At 39.8% G+C, this 19,204-nt stretch overlaps 1 protein-coding gene across 1 annotated transcript; it reads right to left on the bottom strand.

Annotated features, from left to right (window-relative positions):
• Positions 1–8,211: 8,211 nt before the first annotated feature.
• On the bottom strand, positions 8,212–10,452 carry adra2a (adrenoceptor alpha 2A). The gene is made up of 2 exons (XM_008411817.2): positions 10,074–10,452; positions 8,212–9,911 (listed from the first exon to the last, which is right to left on the bottom strand). Exon 2 carries the CDS (start codon positions 9,730–9,732, stop codon positions 8,467–8,469), a length of 1,266 nt encoding a protein of 421 aa, XP_008410039.1. The 5' UTR covers positions 9,733–9,911; positions 10,074–10,452; the 3' UTR covers positions 8,212–8,466.
• Between the last annotated feature and the right edge of the window lie 8,752 nt (positions 10,453–19,204).

Genomic DNA, 19,204 nt, shown 5'->3' on the forward strand with positions numbered 1-19,204 from the left:
TTCTGTCCTCCAAACAGAATGGGGGAAGAACCGGCGACATATCAATTAAGAGTTTGAATTATTGCTGGAATTATAGAATGCAACCTTAATTACAACCCTCCATTTTAAAGTTTGAAAAGCGTTTATGGCTGATATAAAACTTCAGATTCCCCCCCAGTGATAATAAATGTTCTCTAATTAATGGACGGGTTTGTCTTAATTTTTCTGATGGAGATTTTAGTACTGCAATCGCTAATACTTACATACAAACAGATCAATTGCCTATTTAGTTTGCAAACATCTTCATGCAGGTCAGGTCAGTTTAAAATCGTGCATCTTCTCTTTTGTTCAACCAGAGCAAATTACCTCAAAGTTCTAATAATCACGTCTCGTAATGCTTTGTGGTCTCCGAGATGACAAGAGCTGATTTCTCTCAATCATGATGAGTTCCTGGAAAATAAATTTGTCCAGACGAATTATTTTCCTGGGAAATATCCACTGCCCAGAGTTGTGCCGCGAAGACCCAGAGGGAAAACAGCTCAAAAGACTTCCATTAATTAGAGTGGGACTCGGTTAGAAACGCCGCCGCCAAAACGCGCAAGGAGGAGCCGACAACCAGAGTCAGACTCTGCAAAATGTTCTCTGAAGTTTAATTTCACTGACAAGAATTGCGGACCTCCTGTGAAGCAGCATGAAGTCGGTAATAAAACAAAAGTAGGAGCAAACAACTGTGACTCATCAGTGGGCATAATCACGCATGCCACCTCCAACAGACGGATGTCATTCTGAAAAAATAAAAAACATAAAGCGTATACAAGGGAGCCCTACGTGGGAGCATCAGTGGGTGTCTTGATTGTGATCATGACCTGCTCACCTCTGCCAACCACAGCACATGTACAAAGTACAGACATGCCCACCCTCCCACAGTCACTTACAGGCACTTATCTCCAAGTCAGGACAGCGTCATTCCCGCATGCCTCCTCCAACTGGAAATGTTTGTTTGTCCTGCATAATTTTTTTGAGCCTGCTGACATTTTGTCCTCGTCTCGTTGAGTGGTAGCTACACTTAGCCACCGTTCAAGGCATGGAGGCTTGGAGACGGATGTGCACTCTAACCTGATGATCCATGCCCTGATTCCCAGAGGCTACATGTTTGTGTGTGTGTGCGTGTGTGTGTGTGTGTGTGTATGGGGATAGAGAGAGAAAGAAGGAGGGGGATTCTGCAGGCTTTTAACAGCTGGCTTCTTCCAATAGGCTGTCAGCAACCACATCCGCCTAATGTGATCACTGCAGGATGTTGATGTGCACGAGTCAGACTGGGGGAAAAAATGGGAGCCAGAAAAGTACATTTAAAAAACTGAATGGGTCAGGTCAAATCTGCAGTTAAAGAGACTTTATTCAGTATTTAGAGTAACTGGCATTAAATAAAACAAACTGAAAGTAATGGGAGGAGCATCAGGCATAGCATTTTTGGTTTGTTTTTGATATCTATTTCTAATTTAAAGCTCAAGTTCTTTCTTTTTTTACCACAACAAACTTGGTTGAAAGTGTGCCATTGGAGGAGGAATAATAATAATAATTGTCAAAGATGGAAGCTTGCGGGTTTTGTTTTGGTATTTCTTACAATATCTTTGCACATGGAGGAGATTGTTTGACAAATTGCGATAGGACTTGTTACATAAATCATCCATCCGTCATGGAAAACTGGAGACTTTCTTCACATTTAACTTTAAAGGTGTAATTCACCACATTGGAGACAATATTGAGAAAACTGAGGCACGGAGCATCCATAGATCGCAGTATAAAAGGGATGGTATTATGTATTTCCCAAGCAAATAGTGCCACTTTATAGCACTCTGTGCTATAAAAGCTGTCATGAAAAGGCTGGATATATAAAAAATTACTTAAAAGAAAACTGACTTTGCGCCGTAGCCGTGTCTGATGCCCTGAAGTTGGCCTTGGTCTCTTGAAGAAGCTCTTACCCTTTCCAACACTTTGTCTCCAGCATGTCGTTACATAATGCTGTTTTCTCCATAATGCTGTTTACAACTTTTCTTAAGCGTCTTGGATAAGGTCAGTTAGACTCCCAGTTCCACCAGGTGTTTGCTAATCGCTGCTGCTGCTAGTCTGAAGGAGAGGAGAGGGGAAGACGGGGTGAGGCATGAGTTAGGCTGGAGAGGCAGAGCTTTGGGTAAATGGGCGCTGCATTGGACGATGAAAAGTTTAGGCAGCCTTGAATGGTTACCATGGAAGATTTAAGGGTTTCACAAAAGAATCAAAGCAACACTCTAGGTATGTTTTTCATAAGTGATTGACATTATAATATGACTTAACGCTCAAAAAATACATTTTCCAAAAAATCCAGCCCTTTTCTTAGTCTAAGTCTCACTTTATCGCCTCATCATCAGGACGTGGTGAAGACGACCTCCTGAGGCACAAATACAGTCTCCAGGAAGAAAAAAATKATTTACATTACTTTGAATGATGCGAGAAACAGGCTGGTCAGAGTATTTAACCCTTGTGTGCGCGAGGACTGAGGCAAATGATACAAGTGATACGGGTGTGGGGTCCATTGGACCCCATTTGTAAACACAAGGGTTAAGTAGTCACTGATATATTGAGATTTTTACACACAGCAGTCCAATGACTCAACAGACAATGGTCTATCCAGTGAGCAGAAGTTGTGGTGATAGAAAGGTTTATGATGGTGATCAGAGGGGACTGATCTGGTCTGAGGTGATAGAAAGACAACTGTGGTTGCAATGTTGAAACCAGTCATTGCAAGCATGTGGGAGCACCATTTTCTGAACACACAACAGAGAATGATAGATGGATCCTCAGAAATGCTTTAATATTGGCAGTGGGTCTGAAGCCAGTCATGGTATTCATTTTATGCTGCATATGTTACTTGTTTAAAAAAGTGCTCCATATCATTAATAAGTCAGACATCAAATTTTAAACGTTTGTTTTGGTGAAAGTATCTGCTGTTCATTAAGTAAACCTGACAGCCTGAGTATCATGATGCATATCTTTTGTTTTGCATAATGTAGTAGAATACAGTTCTTTGACTTTAAAACTGGATGTGTTGCATTTCAAAAATTAAAATGGCAGCCCACTGGATAAACTATCTGCTGTCAAAATGTTGCTTTTTTTCCAGGGTATATGCTTTGAGAGACAAGCATGAAGGATTTCTAGAAAGTCCAAAAAGGAAGCCCAGTTTCACTGCACATGAAGAATTCATAAAGGTAGTAGAGCACATTTACAGTTTAAAGACAAACTTATAAATATGCTCTTTAAAGAGGAGTCATCATCAAGAACAACTCCACAATGATGAAATGAAAAGAGGTCTTTGCTCTATCTACAACATTAGCATAGCGTTAAACTAGATTAATCATAAATTAGAGTTAAGTTGCAGAGAGCCGTAAAAGGGGGGAGTGGGCTCAATGAGAAATCAGAACATTTAAATGAAATATTCAAAATCCTGACATAAATCTTCTGAGAAATCAGAACATTTAAATGAAATATTCAAAATCCTGACATAAATCTTCTCATCTATGTGAATAACAGATTATGTATTAGCCTAAGAAGTTCTAAGAGTTTGAAGCTTTTTGGCTGTAACACTGAGTAAAGTTCATCCACACAAAGGCTGCTTGCAAAACCCATTCACCGCCAATCATGAATTTCTGAACGTCTAACTTTTGCCTCAAGCTATTGCACACATTTATTTCTGGTGCACACACAAATTTATCTTTATTTACAACCTGCTTCTGGTCTGTGAACTTGGCTGCATTTGTGTGTGAATTTTAAAACCATTCTGACTTAGCTTAACCCACAAATGTCTATTTTTTACACAGGCTATGAAACCCTCAATCACACCCAGTGAGGGTATGATTTAAGCCAATCAAATTAACCCATTCATAGAGTGCTGTTGCCATGTGAAGTACAAACAGTTCAGGCCTCAACATGGCTTCTGGCAACAACAAGTAGTAGAGTACTACTATATGCTAAACTTAGCATATTTAGCATATAGCATATTTAGCTATATGCTAAACTTAGCATATTTAGCTGCTTTTCCCCATGTTATGGTAAGTTGTTTAATTATTAAACTATTATCGCAAACTAGCAAGATAAGCAGGTGAACTAAGCTAGTGAGTGAGTGAGCTAACCTAGTGTGCTATGCTAGGACTTCTGCATGCTAATAGCATCAAGCTGGTCACTGGTGTATTTCCATATAGTTGAATTTCTTGTTAATATGTAGTGTTTGACAGGGTGTATCTCACTCACTTAGCTTGCTAGACTGTGTTGATATTTGAATAATAAAACCAAATACCAAAAAAATTAAACAACTTCTCATAACATGGGGAAAAGTAGCTAAATATGTTAATTAAGATATTTTTCTTTCTCCTCCACTGTCAGCGCCAGAAGCCATATTGAGGTATAAAATTGTCTGAACTTCACTGACTGGCTTCATGTAATTGTTTGATTTATACATAAATCATAACCTGGGATGCCTTCTTATGATTGGCTGAAACAAGAAAGCTATCTGAATAGTTGCAGATTATTCCCTCCCTGTATACAAGAACATTTGTGGGTTGAGCCAAATCAGGGGGATTCTCAAAATTTACACAGAAATGCAACCAAGTACACCACCTGCTTGACTCACAAGCAGGTTGTAAATCAGGATAAATTTGTTTCTGCATCAGAAATACAGAAATACAGGTCACAGGAAAATTCAGATCACAGGGTGATCTGAATTATGTTCAGATCACCCTGTGAGTTTGTGAATATTGAGGCTGCTGTAGCTCCATATTAACTCTGTGTCTCTCCTAGACGAAGCTCCCAGCTGAGCTTTTGTTGTGCCTAATTGTATGAACTCTTTTTCATCACATAAGCGTTGAAAACCGCTTCAACGCTTATCTGCTTAGCTGTGTTGGTCTCTCCCTGAACTGCACTGAAAACATACAGCCAGAGCTAAATCCATGCAAATATATGTGCCAGAAGCGCCGAGCCACAGTACAAACCTAAATCCAATTGAGATTTTAAGAAATGAGGGTTACTAAGTTTCTCCATGCAGTCTCACTAAGCTTGAGCCATTTTTCAAAGAAAAATAAGCCAAATCCTTTTTATATGTGCAAGACATGGCCTGAAAGACACGCAGCTGCATTTTATTCAGCAGTTGGTGCTACAAAGGGGCTGAACACAGAAGCACTCCTCAATTTCCAGGGATTCTTTTATATATATCTATAGATATATAGATATATATCTATAGATATAGATATATAGATATATATATAACAAAAGTTGAAAATCAAGTATCATTTTCCTTCACCACTATGTTTTACACAAGGAAGCATGGGGGTTGTGATGAAACATAACGATAAAAGGTTGTAGCGGCACAAATTCTCATGCAAGCAAGAAACTGTTCTCCCATCAGCCTTCAGTCTTCTTGCTGTACTCTATTCCAGAACAGAGTATAGCAAAAATAAAATTTGCTGAAGCTAATGTTTCTATATGATAGACCTAGAAACCTTATTGTCACAGCACAATTAGCAACCCTTACATTAGATGTTGTCCCCTCTCGCCCCCCCGGCGCGTTCATAAAAACAACATCCTAAAGTCTCCCTGCGAAATTCCCACATCCATCAAACCGACCTTTCTCTATGAGCACGACTGCAAACGTGTCCGCGCAGAGGGAGCTCAGCCCCTCTGTTTACATGTGCAGTGAGTACTCTTGCACGTTCTCACACACAAACCCACCCACACCCCCGCCCCTGCGCTTCCTCATTACACAAACGTGCAGGAAAACACTGCGCGCGTTTCAGTTTCAGTGTGCGTCGGGTTCGTCAGAACGAGGCGCCGGTAATCTCTCAGTGGGACCGTTTAGTTTTGTGAGGTTTTCTCGCTCGACCGTCGAAAAGGAATCCATTTGCATATGACTCCTCTGCAGGGGAGATGCAATATCTGTTCTTTGAATTAAATAAATGGTGAATGGTTGTTGGACTTTTTGACAGAAGAAGGGGCTGGAGTTCGCCCAGTTGAGCAGGTTTGCATTTGACTGGGTCATGATGAAGAACACAAAGTGGCAAATGAACCGCAACTTCTTTGAGTTGCTCCATTAAACTCCTTAAAATGTCATCTCTCTAACTATAAAATAATTTTTTAAAAAGTTGTGTATTTCTGAGAAGTTTGAGATAAGAGACCTTCATCTAGTCATAAACAGGATTAATCCGGAAAGCATAGCAACATTTGCACACGTTCTTTCAAGACTCATTAAGTGCCGATCGCCTTGTTAGACTATCAAAAAGGTCAGATTAAACAGACCGACAAGTCTGCAGTTCTCCTTTTGAACCAGCAGCTCCCTGCAGGACAATGGAGCACACATCAGGGTTTATCAGCTTCTGCCAGGAGTGTGTTAGAAAAACGCAGCTCAAGTCAGCATAAGCTCAAATCAGCATTAAAGAATAAATTAATAAAATAAGGGGTAAATCTCTAAACCTGTTGTGTTTCCAGTGTTTACATGCACCGACTCTAAGATTTATTTAAATGTATTCTTCCAAAAATAATGCCAGAAAACCCTTTTTTTAGCCAAAATGGAAAGAATGAATTAAAACAGCTTAGTTTTGTGCGTGCTGCCTTGTTCCAGAGCCCAGTCCGTACATTTTCAGCAGGGCACACGTCTGGGCTGGTGCACAAACCGGATGTTAGTCTGGTTTTAACATCCCAATAACAGTTCTAATTTGTGTTTAGGATCGCTTTGTTGTTGGAAAACCCGTTACTGTCCAAGTTTCATCCATGTAGCTGCAGATTTAAAGTCAAGTTGAAGAAAGGCATAATTTTTTTTTACTTCCAAAACCTCTGCCAGTGTTACAGCCCCGCAGCATGATCCTTCCACCACCATATTTGGCAGCAGGTGCAGTCCCTGCTGAACTTTCATTGTTGCTAGATAATGAACATAAAACTTTCCTCAAAACTGTATTTGAGTGGATAAATAGACCCCCTCCCAACCAATTGATATAAAGATTGCTCAAAAGCAAGAAACACACACCAGAATGTGTTCTGGCGTTGTCTGGCTCAGCATTTCATCCTCATTTTAGTAGAATTGATAGAGTTCATGTAAACTGGTTGGGTTTCTGAAACGAACCCATTTCCTAAAGAACAGTCCACACATTTTCACCTGGGTTACGGTTGGGGCATTTTCAGACACTTAATGTTAGCTTCACTGATGGATTGTTTTATATTTAGATGAGCCAAAGGCTGATATAGTTGACTTAGACAACATGAAGTATGTTTGGACCAAAGTGAGGGCTCCAGTCCTAACAACAGTTGCGCCAATTGCGAAGCACGGTGGTGGCTGCATCAGTGCAATAAGGAATAATGAGGACCGGCTTCAAGTTTTCTAAATTGTAACTTAGGCATCAAGTGCATCAATAAGTTGCATTATCCAACAAAACACTGAGCCCAAGTTCACATCATATCCTGTTCTAGAATGGATATGACTAAAATGTGGCTTCTGAAAATTACCCCCACCTCTTTGCTTTTAGACTAAGTTTAAAAACAAGGCAAGAAACTAACCAGTTTAAATGAGCTCTAACATTTCTGTCTAAAGAGGAAGTGAGATAAATGCTGCCAGAATCCTGTCGGAAGAAACATAAGGCTGGTGAATGAGAAACAATTAATCAAACATTAATGGTGTAGACAAAACCTAGAATATTCTATCTTGTGCACTCAGCTGAAATCACTGCAGTTTTTTGTTCTATAATCAGTCTAAGCTGGGGAAAAAAATCTGTTGAAATAAATCATTCAAAGCCCAAAATAATATAAAATTGATTCTGATAAGTGTACGTAACCCTTGTTGTTCACTTTCACAAACCAAATTCTAGCTTTTCATTTTCTGTACTCTGTCCTTTTTCTCTTTCCCCATAACCTCCAGAGTTTTTTTTTTTAATTGTTTGAACGTACGCTGACAAGATCCAAAATGATATGAAATCATCACTCCAATCTTTCCTCTAGGTTTTTTTAAAACCATCTCTGACAAAATGGGCTTTATTTATTCTTTAGAAGCTGCACTTTAGCACAAGTCCACCAGCATCATTTTTGTTGCAATCAATATCACCATATCATACAAAATAGTACAATAATGTTCCCATGAAAACAAATATAGACAAATACTCAGACAAATCCTTTAGTTATGACATACAAATCCAACACATATCAATAAATTCACTATGTTTGCCTCTTAAAAAAAAAAAAAAAAAGTAGATACAATAAAAATATGATCTTACTGTGGTTTTCTCTGTGATCTCCATCGTCGTGTTAAAGCTGTGACAGGTGGATGCATTCAAAGGGAAGGAAGAGTCTGCAGATAAACACCTTCCTGAGCGATCACAAATAGCAGGTTCATGCACAATGGGCATACTGTTCTACAATGGATGCACAATATATATATATACTGATATATATATAATATACAAGGATGCAAAGCTGGAGTCATACGTATCTCCTGGTGTCCCTCTTGCACAGTATCTTTTTGAACGACCTCCTGAAGTCATTGTTGAAAACAGTATATATCAAAGGGTTCAGGGCACTGTTGCAGTAGCCAAACCAGAAGAAGAACTTGAACAAGGTTGTAGGCACGTTGCAGGATATGCACAGAGTTTTCAGCATGTAAGTAAAGAAAAAAGGAAACCAACAAATAACAAAGACACCAATGACCACTGCCAAGACGAAGGTAAAACGTTTCTCGCGATTTTGACGACCTTTCCAGCGGCTGCCTTTGGTGTTCGACTCTTGCTTTTGGACATTGGAATCCCCTGGTTTGATTTGACTTAGTCTGGGTTTTCCCTTGTTTGTTTTTTTTCTAATGGAGCAAGGATTGTTCACTTTGTGGTCAGAGGATGATGAGTCCTCAAGGTCCACTCCGTTGATCTCACCTTTTGCCTCCTCTGCCTTCCTATGTCCTCCAACTCCCTGGAGCTCTATGGCCTGTTCACCGTTCAGTTTCTCGTGACAGAGGCGGTCCTTGTCGTCGCCTGCACCATTCTCCTTCCCATTCGCAGCAGGAGTATTGGGTGACTTCAAAATGGCATTTGGCTTCCGGTCTCCGGGTGGCGCCCGTGTCCTTTTTTTGGCGATTTGGTAGATCCGTACGTAGACCAGTACCATGATGACGCATGGTAGGAAGAAGGATCCGATGCAGGAGGAGATGACGTACCATTTTTGGTCATTGATCTTGCACTCAGGGTATGTCCTTTCGTTGTTGTCGTTGTCGTTTTTCGCCATTGTGATAAGGGGCGGGAATGAGATAACTGCAGCAATAACCCAAACAATAAAGATGATGCACTTGATGCGGCGAGGCGTCCTCTTTAGGTTGTACTCGATGGCCTGTGTGATGGACCAGTAGCGGTCTAAGCTGATCGCGCACAGATGGGTGATGGACGCAGTGCAGAAAAGAACATCGAGCGCGAGGTAAATCTCACACCATACATCGCCAAAGTACCAATATCCCATGAGCTCGTTGGCCAGGGAGAAAGGCATCACGAGGGTGGCCACCAGAATGTCCGCCGAGGCCAGGGAAACCAGGAACAGGTTCTGCGGGGCTCGCAAGGCCCGGCTTGTAAACACAGCAATGACCACCAGGACGTTACCGAACACTATGAGCAGGATCATGAAGCCCACGAGCAGTGGCAGGGCTATTCGTAGGCTGTAAGGGGCCAAGCTAGGTAAGCTCTGGTTGGTGTTATTGATATCTGCCATGGTAGCAGATTAGCCCACTTCCCTTAAGAGTTCGCCTGAGGTTACAAATATCATCCGCCAGCAAGGACAGAACTAGTGGTTCCCAGGAGAGCTGAGAGAAGAGACTGAATCACTCCTCTGAGACTTTCCCGGATTTTTCCTCCTCATTGTGAGGGATACTTTAAAAGATGACACTTTATCTGAAAATAAAACAAGAAGGGGAAAAAAATTTGTGTTATTGATCATATTTTTAGAATTGTGCCATCTCTTCATCAGTGCTTCTAATACAATTAACTCAGATTTATAGCCTGGCACCACTGTGTGGATAAAATCGAGGTACATATAATGATAAATAGTCCTACCTGAAACAAGGAGCGGTGACAGCGGCTCTCCATTGCCAGGGCACTAAAATAGTGCGACCGGGGAACTTCTTCAGGCAAATCAAGAAGAGGCAAAGAAGATCCATGTGCCGGATGAAGCGTTTCCCCTGCGCCTCCTGTCTCTCCACTCGCTCTAGTCTCTGCGCTGCATCTAGTTGCGCTCGGCAGCGGACTTAATAGAGCGCTAATCACGTTATCCCGGGCGCTGCCGTGTTACTGTCTGCGTGTGGAGTTTCTCTCCTCACTGTTCTCCAGAGCGCCACTCCCTCTCCTTATAGCCCGCACGCTGCAAAAAGTGTCCCGCTCGCCGGGTCACTCATCGCGCGTGCGTCCGTAGGAGTGTCAATACTGGCACGGTGCCCAGCCGTGTTTGTCTGACAACAGCAGCATCAGCTGGAGAAGCGTTTTAAATGACAAGAGAGCTGGGGGGGGGGGGGAGGCTGTGGACAAGTAACATATTTCCTCGAGTGTTAAAAGAAAAAAAAAAAAAACATTTAAATGCGTGACATGTGGAGACTGACTGGAGACCTAAAGGCAGAAGGAAGCAAATTACCTGGTTCACATGCGCGTGACGCTCAAAAAAATATCTAATAAAATAGTGAAAATGGGAAGAATATTAGCTTTATTTATCAAGATTTCTTGAATGAATAAATTGAATATAAGAAGCTTTTTGTGTACTCAAATATTAAGAACAAAAAACATCTTTAAGCAACTTTATATCCTGCATCTAACAAGATACCTCAAAAAAACACCCTACAAAAGAACTAAACCTTAAAGAAATGCATAATAAAAATCAGGGACCAATTTGCAAGGATGTGGACCTCTGGGCTGGAGCCAGTTTTGGTGCCTTAGCCACAACAGAATGTTATTTTTTTATTTTTTATTTTTTATAAATGTCTATTTTATAATGTCCATGTCTAAACTATGTCTATTGGGTCAGCAGGTATGAATTGATGCGTGGCAGATTTTAATACAATAACTAGCCGATAGCTCCCAAAGAAATCTACCTCACCTCCATAATTCTCAAATACTTGAATATTGTTTATATGGTAACACTTTATTTGAAGGGGGGTGAATAAGATTGTCATGACACTTTCAAGAAATCATTACTGTTTAAACTTTACCTTTAATAACATAAAGTTACCTAATGTTTAAAGTGCAATCAGTAATACTTTTATAACAAATTTATATCAGTAAGGATTTCTTCTTTAATGTCAAGTTGTCATAACAAAGACATTTTGAATAATGTCAACTTGTATTAAAAGTGTCATAATTTACCAAATGACGCTTTATGACAACAGTCATAAATATTCATGAAGGTTTATTCATGTTCATGACAGGAGTTATGTCATGTTTATGAAAGTGTCATGTCAGTCTTATTAACCCCCCTTCAAAGAAAGTGTTACCGTTTATATTCATAAAAATGACAAAATATTAATACAGCTCACCTGATATTGAGGTGTACTGTGTACTGTACTGTAAGTACTTTCTAAAGTTTGTGCTTGATAAAAATGTATGACAATTATCATGTCGACCTGAGTATACATGACCAGTAATGATTTCAGCAAGAACATAGGAGCCATTGGCCAAGAAGCTCAGGAATAGTCTGCAATAGAACAGTAGCAATAATGGAATTAAAATCAATAAAACAAAATAAATCATCTGGACATATCAGCATAGCAAAATTCACCAGTAAGGGACTGAAACCTGTTATTTAAAGCAGGCGTTGTTTGCAGCGCAGCTGCAACTACACTCTGTTACTAAGCAGCAGCCAGATCCACACATGATCCACATGAACATCAACGCAAGCCTTTTATATCTTAGCCCAAAACTTCAGCCATCAATTCTGGCCTTCAACAACAACAACCTATGAAGGTCCCTGAGAGACCTCAGACTGATTTGGGGAGTCTGGAAGACATTTATTGTGTTCAAGGTCTGCTGTTGTGTTTGAAATGTTATAAAGCAAGAATAGAAAGACTTTATTGTTGTTATTCATAGCTCCTGTTAAGAAGCAGCCATCCAACACGTCACAAAAAAGCACAATATAAAGTTGATAAGACTGCTCTCCGGACCTGTGGTGGATGTGTACATACCACCACGTGCTACAGAAAAGGAAAAAAAAAGCAACAGGTCACGTTTCTACAAGGACATGATATTCTCAGTGTTTGAAGTAATTAAAAACACTATTGTGCAGATTCCATGAACTCTGGGAAACCCGATGTTTGAAGTCAAATATTTGTTTTATGAGACGAGACAGCTGTCTTAATCTGCTCTTTGCTGTCTAACAAGATCATATGTACCTGAAAAACAAATTTGTCAGTGTTTGCTTTGTGTACAGAATGAAGACGTAACAAGTGATGGAGTCACAGCTGTCATATAATCGGAGTATAAATTAAGTTTACGCATGATGATTACCACCCAGTGTCTCTTATGTACCAGCGTGTTTTCTAATAAACCCCGTAGGGGTAAAGACAAGCTGATCTACTTCTGCTTGCCGTTTCATGTCAGGGCGTCCTCAAAACTATAAGCCATCCTTAGCAGGAAAGTTTTACCGTGTTCCGTTTCTCCTCCAGAGAAGAAATAACTCCTGATGGGAGGACATGACGAAGAATATGTGTGAGGACAGGGTGTAAGCACTGCATGTGTCAGCCAGATGTGTTGTGTGGAAATGCTGCCAGCCTCTCATAATGTTTGCAAATGTGATGGGGGGCACAGGGTCTTCACAGTGTTTTTTATGTAAAAGATGTAATCAAATTACCCCCCCAAAAAATCATAAAAACTGTCATCAAATTACAAAGCAAAATGTTCCAGTGTGAGGTCTATTTTTGAAGGCTTTAGAGTTTTTTCTGTTTGGGTTTTATTGTGTGTGCTTTTTCGTTTTGTTTTATTTTATTTTTTTAACCGAAGCTATTAAATACAATCTATTCTAGAGTGGACTGTGGAGAGCCTCGCATAAACACTTTATGCACCAGATACCAACAATAAACTCAGAATCAGCTTCATTTGCTAAGTTTGTGTACGTAAACAAGGAATTTTGCTTTGGCTCGCTTTGCTCTTTACGAAGACATTTATAATATAAATATATATATATAAAAAGAAAAGGCTTTTTCTCTCTTGAAAATATGTATTTATGCAGTGGTTTTACAAAAGAGGAAGACAACGTAAATATAAATGTATTGGTCTGGGCGTGTTAAAAGCAGAAAAACATGAGGCCATCAATTCTAACCTTCAAAAAAACAACAACTAAAAACCTATGAAGGTCCCTGAGAGACCTCAGACTGATTTGGGGAGTCTGGAAGACATTTATTGTGTTCAAGGTCTGCTGTTGTGTTTGGAATGTTATAAAGCAAGAATAGAAAGACTTTATTGTTCTTATGGATAGCCCCTGTTAAGAAGCAGCCATCCAACACGTCACAAAAAAGCACAATATGAAGTTGATAAGACTGCTCTCCGGACCTGTGGTGGATGTGTACATACCACCTTGTGGTATGTACATGTGGCAGTGCTAGACCAACACTTACCAGGGATAGGGCAAACTTTCATTGTTTAATACATTAAGTGATCCACAGTGATGATGAGAGAAGCAAGTATGTGGTTGCATGTGACCGTACAACCACATGGAATGTCAAATACTCCATGTGGTTGTCCATGTATACTCCTTGGCTAGTCCACTGTCCGAGATCAGACCAATAACAGCGGTGTCATCTGCAAACTTCAGGAGTTGCACAGACGGGTCTGCTGAGGTGCAGTCATTTGTGTACAGAGAAAAAAGGAGAGAGGAGAGAACACACCCCTGGGGGACGCCAGTGCTGATGCTTCTTATGTGAGAAAAGCTGCCAGTCAGTCAGGAACCTGGTGATCTAACGACAGGTGGAGGTCGGCACTGCGAACTGGGTGAGCTTCTAAAGAAGGATGTCTTGGTTAAAAGTGTTGAAGGCCAAGCTGAAGATCACACACAGGATCCTGACGTTTGTCTTGGGTGTTCTGGGAGGAGCAGGATGAAGTGTATGGTCCCAAGTTGATTGTTTCCTGTGCAGTTTGACCTGTAGGTAAACCACAGACTTCAGCACCAGTCATTTGAGCGAGTTGTTGAAGCATCTGAAGGACATTGTGAAGGACATTCTTCCACATTCAAGCTCATTAACACATTCGAGTTTGAGATAATTTGAACTTTTTGGTGGATTATACTGGAAACAACTATCGGACATTTTGGCTAAAAGGGAAAGAAATTGCTTATCAAATGTATTCAGGTAGGTGGTGATGCTCTGTTGGTACTAAGGGATCAAAATGGTACCAACACCATTAACCCAAATTCTGACCGTACAATCTGGATGTCATGGGTGAAATCGAGAAAAATCGTAGAACCAGGCTATCTTTTTTCCAATCTGTTACTGGGAGCTTCCGGTTTTTATTGTAAACTTGGAGCTTGATTTTAAACTTTAGAGTAAAAATGAAAACTCAATTGGATACGCTTCCTGTGCCAGGTAATTACTGTTAGTTGAATGCAAATACTGTATATTTTTGTCCCCTTTTGGTGAGCCTGTGCATATTGTACAGGCTCACCATAAAGGGAGCCTGATTATTGCTGGTCTAATCTAAGAGGAGAGGAGTCTGCTGCGGTCTTCCACTGCTGATGGTCAAAAATTGTATTCTGAATATCTTGGTTTCTAAAAGTAATTATTTTGAGCTAATGTAGATTATTATCGTCTTGAATCAGTCTGCCCATTCTGCTCTGACAGCAAAAGGGCATTTTATTAACAAAAAGGCCTTTTAACAGAATGCAGTTCTTGCCGTCACTTGTGTTTTTTCTACTCATCAGCAGATATAGACCAAACATCTTACCATTTCAATTATAGCTAGAGTTAAAGAGGTTGTTTATGCTAACAACATTTTTAGCTGACTACTATCTCTGGCTGAGCATTTTTTTGTTTACTGTATATTTACTTTTTTAGGTTGAAGGTTTCTGTTGTGTAAGTTTTTATATCTGTCAGCCAATCTAAGGAAGCTGACCGAGCAACTGTTGCTGTTTTGTACTTTTACAGAGACTTTGGCAAAATATGAATCCGATAGACTATTGGTGGAGGATGGTAAAGAGGCTTCAAAAACTTCACTTTTATGAAACGTAAAAATATCTATGGAAACGTGCAAGAAAATCTTTTTTTAATAACTGTTTACCAATAGAAGGGTGTAATTGCTGCGATGAAAATAAAGAAATTCAGTTTGAATGCAGAAGTAATATTCAACATGTCAGTTTGATTAAATTGTAAAAAAATTAATTAATTAACACTTCTTTCATCATTGTTTTATTATAATTTGAGATATGCTGATCTCATTTCAATTTAATTCAAAAACTTTGATTACATTTTTTTAAAAATAATTTTTCATTGAAATCTGCAACATTGCTTACCAAAAGTAGTAGGTTATAGTGAAGTCCAGTTGCTAAATCATCTGATATTTAATGTAATCTCTAATAATTAGCATCTAACCCATGCTAAATGTAGTCAACATTTATTAATTAATACTGTCATCTTCGGACATAACTAACTGTTATTAAGACATCTGCTTCAAGTTTACGGTCACAGCAACTTTTTGGGGGGCGCGACATGACGTCACACACACACCTGTTCCCACGGAAACGGAGAGGGTGTCACGCGCCGACCCCTGCTCACCCGCTCAGAGCAAGCAGCGATAATTGACATGAAGGCGCTCCGGCTAAAACGCAGCTTTAATGGGGTTATTAGCAATTCAACCGCCTCTCTGATGAACCGCTGCTGCTGCCATAAACCAGAAAGTATTTCACAAATGTGATAGGGAGGCTTTTAGCTGGAGCGCTGAACGCTGAGGTCGCCCACAACATTAACCACGGAGGGGGGGAGACAGAGAGAGAGAGAGAGAGAGAGAGAGAGAGAGAGAGAGAGAGAGAGAGAGAGAGAGATGAATTCAGGCTGATGTATCCCAGGATGTTTCTCAGTTCTCTGTGTTCAGAAGCCGCCGTGTGACGGGCTGTTTGTGGACAAACACTCGTGTGTCGAGGCGCTGGTTGATGCATGTGGGGACTCTCACTAAAGCGCAAGGATACAGTGACACCTGTCGTCTCCAACCAGAGCTGCTGAAGTGCGGCAGCCCGCTACCCAGCTCAGTTCCGGGGGAAATAAAGAAACGCCACACGAGAAGGAAGTGCAGCTAGACCAACACTTACCAGTTGGTCTAGCACTTCTTTTGGATAAGAACAAGCGGCCCACAAATCAGAAAAAAATATTGAAATGATCTCTCTGTTTGGCAGCGCTTTCAAAATGGAAAGGAAACGTGCTGCTGTTTATGTCGGAAGAACTGCGCTCGTCAACTTTCAGAGAAATTTTAATTGGCCAGCAGGGGGCGGTGTTCACCTGGAACGTTTCTGATGCTCGTCACTGTCAGTAAACATGTTCTGTTTGTGTCATTTCAATCTTCGCAAAGATTGAAATATTTCCAACATTTACTTATTGTAATTTTGATTATCATTACAAATAATGAAAAACTGAAATTTATAATCTCAGAACATTACAATATTAATTAACAGATATTTTACATAGAAATTTCACGTCTTTGGATGTATTGCTGATTTCTTGGTATGTGTCGTTGGGGCTCTTTTTGCATGAATCGCTGCATCACTACGTTACGGCATGGAAGTGCAGTTCTGCTGATTTGTAGTGGAAACCCAGACTGCTTTAGAGCTGTGTCCTCTTGACAACACTCTCTCCAGACTCTGGAACGTTGATTTCCAATAGAAACTCAAACTTGACTTCCATCATAAAAAAAAGAAAACTTTGAATCATTGATCTACAGTGCAGTTCTTAATTCTTTTTCTTAGCTCAATGAATTCACTTGTAGTTCAAATGTCGGATTGTCAGTCTATGGTGGTTCTTGATGCGCTGACTCCAGACTCAATGTAATCTTTTGGAGCTTTTTGAATCTATTTTGCTTGACAATCGTCTCAGTGCTGTGGTTCTTCCTACTGCTGGTGTGCCTTTTCCTGTCACGCTTTTCCCTTCGACTCTACTTTCTTCAAACATGTTTGGATACAGCACTTTGAACAACCAGCTTCTTTAGCGAAGCCTTTTTGTGGATGTAAGTGACTGTTGTCTGGACATCTGTCCAATCTGCAGTCTGTTGTTTATTTTATTTTGTTGATTTTTTTCCCACTTTCTAAAATAACACTGCATTCAGATTTTTTGAGATGTAACTTTAATCACTGCAACTGTATTGGCTTTGAAATGTTAAATTTTAGGGGGGACATTTTTTTTTTTTTCTGTCTCTGGGAGTTTTCAGGTTTTTCTTGTTTTCCCAACTTGTAAATTTCAGCTTCTGAGTAAAACTGGCAAGCACGATTAAATGCTCACTCTCAACCAAACATGAAATACCAAGTAAAAAAACAAACATTCATTAACTGCCGTTCTTAGTGACAAGCCAAAATACTATTAGCTATATTAGCTAATACCAGAATAATGTGTTCTGGTATTAGCTAGCTGTATTCTACATTGTATGTATTCAAACAGCAGAAGGAAACCTTTTTACCAAAATACATTGTACAGTATATATATGAAAGACTGAGATACAAACTGGCAGATGCACAAATAAACATTTTGTTAAAGCAGTTACTTTACGTTTTAAAAATGGCAGCCATATTGGATTAAAAAGTTAGGGTCGGTGAAAAATCATTAACTTTCCTACTTGGAGCTCTGGCTTGTCCCGTTTCTTTTTTACAGGGCTGAACTTCATATTATTAAATTATGATAGAAATTGTATTCACAAAACACAACAAAACATGTCTTGCCAATAAAAAATAACATTTTCATTAAATACATCAATTAGTACTGTGTGTCTTTCACTGAGATTATTATATAAACTATTTGTGGCTGTTTTTTCTCAGTTCCGTTTCATTTTGTTTTTTTCTTCTCTTTCTGCAGGTGTAGACAGAGATTCCCAAAAAGCATTTATTGTATTCTCTCTCCTTGTTAACTTTCTTTCCTCACACTTTTGGCTTTTCTCCTTTCCTGTCTTTGTTCACACTGAAATACACCAAAACCAAATTGTACAATGGCACAAACCAAAGCATTATAGTGAAAACCATAGTGCTCTGCTTGTGAAAGTAAATCTAAAAAAATAAATAAATTAAAAAAAATCAAAGTCATCAATTTGACTATTAAAAGTGCCAGCAAATGTTTTTGAAATTAACGTCCCATAACAACCAAAAAATAAAAATAATAATCTGTTGACAAAAATAACCTCTCACAAAACAACAATGCAAGTCAGTTTTGGTGGAATTCCCCTTTAATGCCACAGACGCGTGAAACATAAGCTTAATGCACATCCACCTCGGAGCATATTGGCATCATCTTCCAATGCAGTCTTTGTCTTCCTATAAAACTCTTCACATAACAGATTTTGTAATACCGAGTCTACAGATTACTGTACAGAGTAAAAGAAAAACAAAAACAAACAAAGAAAAAATGATAAGACAGGAAAACTAATCAAATTTACATTGTAACGACCAGTTGCTTGTCATCAAGTACAGTCAGTGGCCATAGACACGAGAATTAGCCAAACACATAAAAAAAAGACCATTAAGGCTGCTCGTCAATGTAGATTAAGTAGGAAAAGCATTGGCACACAATGCTTCGAGACCCTTTGCGATATACAAAAAAGGGAGCATTTGCAGGTAACACCAAATAGCCACTAAAGTTCTCTAAGCAACAAGGCCTGATTGTAACCCGGACGGACGGACGGACCATGTCAGATATGTTCCCACATGCTTTGTTGCCTGTACAAAGGAACCAGGCGAGGAATCGCGAAGTTGCACGGTGCAGGAACCAAAAGCAAAGCAGAATGAGCAAAGTGACTGATTCTGTAGGAAAAGGGGGGGGGGGAATACACTCAACTCATTTTGGACGGACCGGTGAACTACATTCTACCGTCGGACAAAAAAAAAAAACTCGATCAATCCGACTTCCCTCCAACCGTCCCGGGTCTTCGTACGCCGACGTGTTGTGACATGGCAATAATTTAAAAAAGAAAGCTGAAAAGATAAAGAGAATGTAAAAACGGGTCACAGCAGTCACGCTGCATACCTAATG

The sequence above is a fragment of the Poecilia reticulata genome, linkage group LG1, assembly GCF_000633615.1.
Source record: "Poecilia reticulata strain Guanapo linkage group LG1, Guppy_female_1.0+MT, whole genome shotgun sequence".
NCBI lineage: Eukaryota > Metazoa > Chordata > Actinopteri > Cyprinodontiformes > Poeciliidae > Poecilia > Poecilia reticulata.

Excerpts from the sequence above, each read along its gene's own strand:
- adra2a (XM_008411817.2), bottom strand. The coding sequence starts at position 9,732 with ATGGCAGATATCAATAACACCAACCAGAGCTTACCTAGCTTGGCCCCT.